Source organism: Quercus robur, chromosome 3 (assembly GCF_932294415.1).
Source record: "Quercus robur chromosome 3, dhQueRobu3.1, whole genome shotgun sequence".
In the NCBI taxonomy this organism is placed as follows: Eukaryota; Viridiplantae; Streptophyta; class Magnoliopsida; order Fagales; family Fagaceae; genus Quercus; species Quercus robur.
Window position 1 is genome coordinate 16,988,366 of NC_065536.1, and position 3,901 is coordinate 16,992,266.

The 3,901-nt window shown below is 42.9% G+C and overlaps 1 protein-coding gene across 1 annotated transcript; it reads left to right on the top strand.

The window, feature by feature from the left end:
* Positions 1-1,699: 1,699 nt before the first annotated feature.
* Positions 1,700-3,436, top strand: LOC126719328 (uncharacterized). Its single transcript, XM_050421897.1, has one exon. It carries the CDS (start codon positions 1,700-1,702, stop codon positions 3,434-3,436), a length of 1,737 nt encoding a protein of 578 aa, XP_050277854.1.
* The last annotated feature ends 465 nt before the right edge of the window (positions 3,437-3,901 follow it).

Consider the following 3,901-nt stretch of genomic DNA (forward strand, 5'->3'; position numbering starts at 1 on the left):
ATCTGCACAAAGCACGCTAATTCAAGAAAGTGCACTTCATCTTTGTTCTGTCAACATCTCAGTTGATAGGTAAATACTACTTGATAACACTTTACAGCAACACAAATTTTTTTATTGCTGTTGTGGGTGTTGAATTGGGGTATCTGAACAAAATTATGTAGTACAAATTTTGAGAACAGGAATTATTTCAATATTGTGGGTCTTCAATGCTAAGTATCTGAACATAATAATGTGGTACATGTTGCATGCTAGGAATTATATAACTGATATTTGCAATGCTTTTGCATGCTAGGAATTATTTCAATGCTTATGAATTATCTCCCTTAGAGCAACACGAATTTTTTCAATGTTGTGGGTCTTGAATGGGGACATCTGAACATAATACTGTTGTGGACAATTTTTGAGAACACAAATAATATGAATGTTGTGGGCCTTCAATAGGGGGTATTTGAACATAATAATGTGGTACAATTTTTGAGAACATAAATTAGTTGAATGTTGTGGGTCTTCAATGGGAGGTATATGACCATAATAATGTGGTCCATATTGCATGGTATGAATTATCTCACTTATTTGCAATGCTTTTGAGTTCTCATTTGTTGAACAATAGCCAGCATGAAACCCGACCACATTGTGCAAACATTTTCGTTATCAAAATGAACTCTGATGGAGTAGACGATATAATTATTCAATAGTAATTTTTAGCATGTTCAGCACAATTTGCTTAGGTACATAGGGCATGTATAGTTAGCCTATGCTTTCACAATACTACGCAGCATGATACAATTATTACTATTTGTGGTTTAGGTCCGTTATGAGTCCACATTACTTCTATGTTTACTACGACGGGGAGGCATATATTAATGATTTGCACGGGCTATCATACCGAGGTCCGAACCAAAAGCAGACGCTTATTGAAGTGAAACGTGGGATACACACGAGAAAACTTAAACGGAAGATAATGTCAACTATGAGGTTAGACAAGGATACCCACGACATCTCCATTGTATTTCGGGCTCCGCAGCAACGAGTAGGTACCCAAGTGTTCTACAATTCAATTCCGTTACAATGCGACAATGATGCAAATATAATGTGGGGAGTGATAAAGCGGGCAGGGCAATTCATAGGTTCTGACTTGTATGTAACTGTCCACATTGTTGGGTTCAATGTCGACGGGGGTTCGCAATATGGCAGTAGAGTTGGAGAGCAAGAATCAATTCCTGTAATCGTTGTGCACCCGTCAGTTACACCCGAGACATCTTTGCCCTACAACTGTCAACCATGGAATGGGGTTGTTATGGACAATACTGAAGACGCCGAAGTGTTAGGGTCTATCCATACCCATGAGGATGAAGGATATACTCACCGAAATGAAGATATCCAAACCTACTTGGACGAGGCAACCGAAATGGATGAGACTCGAGATGTGTATAAGGAGTTCATTGATAATGATGGACCGGTAGAGAATCTAGAATTGTTAGATGAACTACAACCAGAAAATAATCCGAACCCTAACCCCGAATGGTTCACGTCAAACACATGGGATGACATTAATGACCCATCACCTTCCCTGGAAACAGGTCTGCTGAGTTGGCAACCGGGGGACAAACCGAGCAAGGGGATGCTATTCAAGAATAAAGCTGCGGTTTAGCACGCGCTAACCATGTTCTCCGTTGGGCTGAATAAAAAATTTAAGTACATGAAGTCAGACCCCGAGAGACTGGTTGTAACGTGTGTACACGATGCATGTCTGTGGTCAATTCGAGCTATCTACAGCAAAAGGCACAAGCTGTGGATGATCACAACATCTAAGGGTCCCCACACTTGCTCGACACTCCAAGTGGATCATGATGGAAGGATGATGGATTCGAAGTTCATTGCCATCACACTTGAGTCATACGTACGGGAAGACATTTCAAGAACAGTAGCAACCCTGCGTAGTGTTCTTCATGCGAAGCACGGCCATTGGGCGTCTCACTATAAGGTTTGGGATGCAAAACAGAAAGCCGTTGCAGCCATCTACGGTGGTTTCGATGAGTCATATGCAGAATTGCCTCGGTTCCTGGCAGCGTTAAAAGATGCAGATCCAACCACAGTGACACAGTTGAAGTGCGACCACTGTAGTGTGCCAGGAACTTGCACATTTAATTGTGCCTTTTGGGCTTTTGGTCCGTGTATAGAAGGGTTCAAGTATTGTAGGCCGGTGATAAGCATCGATGCAACGCACCTCTATGGCAAGTACAAGGGGAAGTTGTTGATAGCAATGGCAACGGATGCTAACAACGAGGTTTATCCACTCGCGTTTGCCGTTGTTGAGAGTGAGAGCAAGGAGACATGGGGATGGTTCTTGGCATGCCTGAAACGATATGTTACAGACCGGACAAATCTTTGCATCATCTCTGACCAACATTCGGGTATAAAAGCTTGCTTTGATGACACAAGGATGACTTGGTTGCAGCCTCCCCAGGCCCATCACCGGTATTGCCTCCGCCATGTAGTTAGCAATGTGAACACAAAATGGAAAATTCCGGAGTTGAAGAACATGGTATGGAGGGCCGCAAGCGCGAATATAGTTAGAAAGTTTCAGGCCACACTGGATTTAATTCGCAATGTCAAACCGGCTGCACACAGGTACTTGGAAAATGAAAACAAAGAAAAGTGGACACTTGCACACGACGGAGGGCGCCGATACGGAGCAATGACAACCAACCTATCAAAGTGTTTTAATGGAGTACTGAAAGGTGCACGCAGCTTGCCAATCACAGCAATGGTGAGGTACACCTTCTTCAAAGTGAACTCCTACTTTGACGCTCGTCGTAATCTCGCTCTAGAGCAATTGGAAGCGGGTCAAGAATGGTGCAAGTATGCCATGGACAAGTTCGAAAAAAACCAAGCGAAGGCAAAGGACCATATGGTGACATGGATGTGCACACAAGCACAGTTATATCAGGTTGACACACCGAGTAATCCTCTAAGTAATGGGGGCGGACAACACACGCACAGGGTTGATCTTCGGGGTATGACATGCACATGTGGAAAATGGGAAGCATACAAGATGCCATGTTCACACGTAATAGCAATTTGTGCTAAGTATAAGCACGATGCGCAGCAGTTTATTGATCCTTGCTATAGCGTGAGTCATAGGTTCCATAGCTATGAACCGGTATTCCAACCGTTGAAAGACAGATTAGCATGGCCGGATCCGGAAGAAACTAGAGTAGTGATGCCCAATCCGCACCTGATCCGGAACAAAGGTCGGCCAAAGTCCACACGAATCCGCAATGAGATGGACGAGAATGATAGGGAGTTGCCGACCTCCCTATGGATCGAGAATGGACCCAAGTCAAGATGTGGGTTGTGTCGCCAAGAGGGGCACAACCGTAGAACATGTCCTACTCGAAATGCGGAGTCAACTAGCGGTGGAGCTGCATCATAGGTAAAGGTCATATATCTCCTACAACTTTTGTCATATATAAATTGGCACTATTAAGAACTCAGTAGTAGTGTCTTTGTTCTCTATTGCCATAGTAAGTATTTGGACTAGTCATGAAACAAACACTGGTGTTCATGCATGTATAGGCAAATGAGGTTGTTCAGTTGTTTTTGTTACACTATTCGTCGTAAGTCTTGTAAATTTTTCCTGTTCTGCCTATGTTTCGTGTTAATAACTTATATAAGTCCAGTGTACATAACATTTTTTAACTATTTACAGTAGGTACGGCAGCCAAGGTGGATGGGTGCTAACAAAGTTGGACGTTGCGCAGCCAGGATGATCCCTACCTCTTTAATTGGAAGCAATCGAACATCACCAGTTGAACAGGCCCATGATGAGAAGACAAATGATATTGGTCATTTTTTGCTTAGAAGTTGATATTAAAGTTTGTACTTATGTAGTCATGCA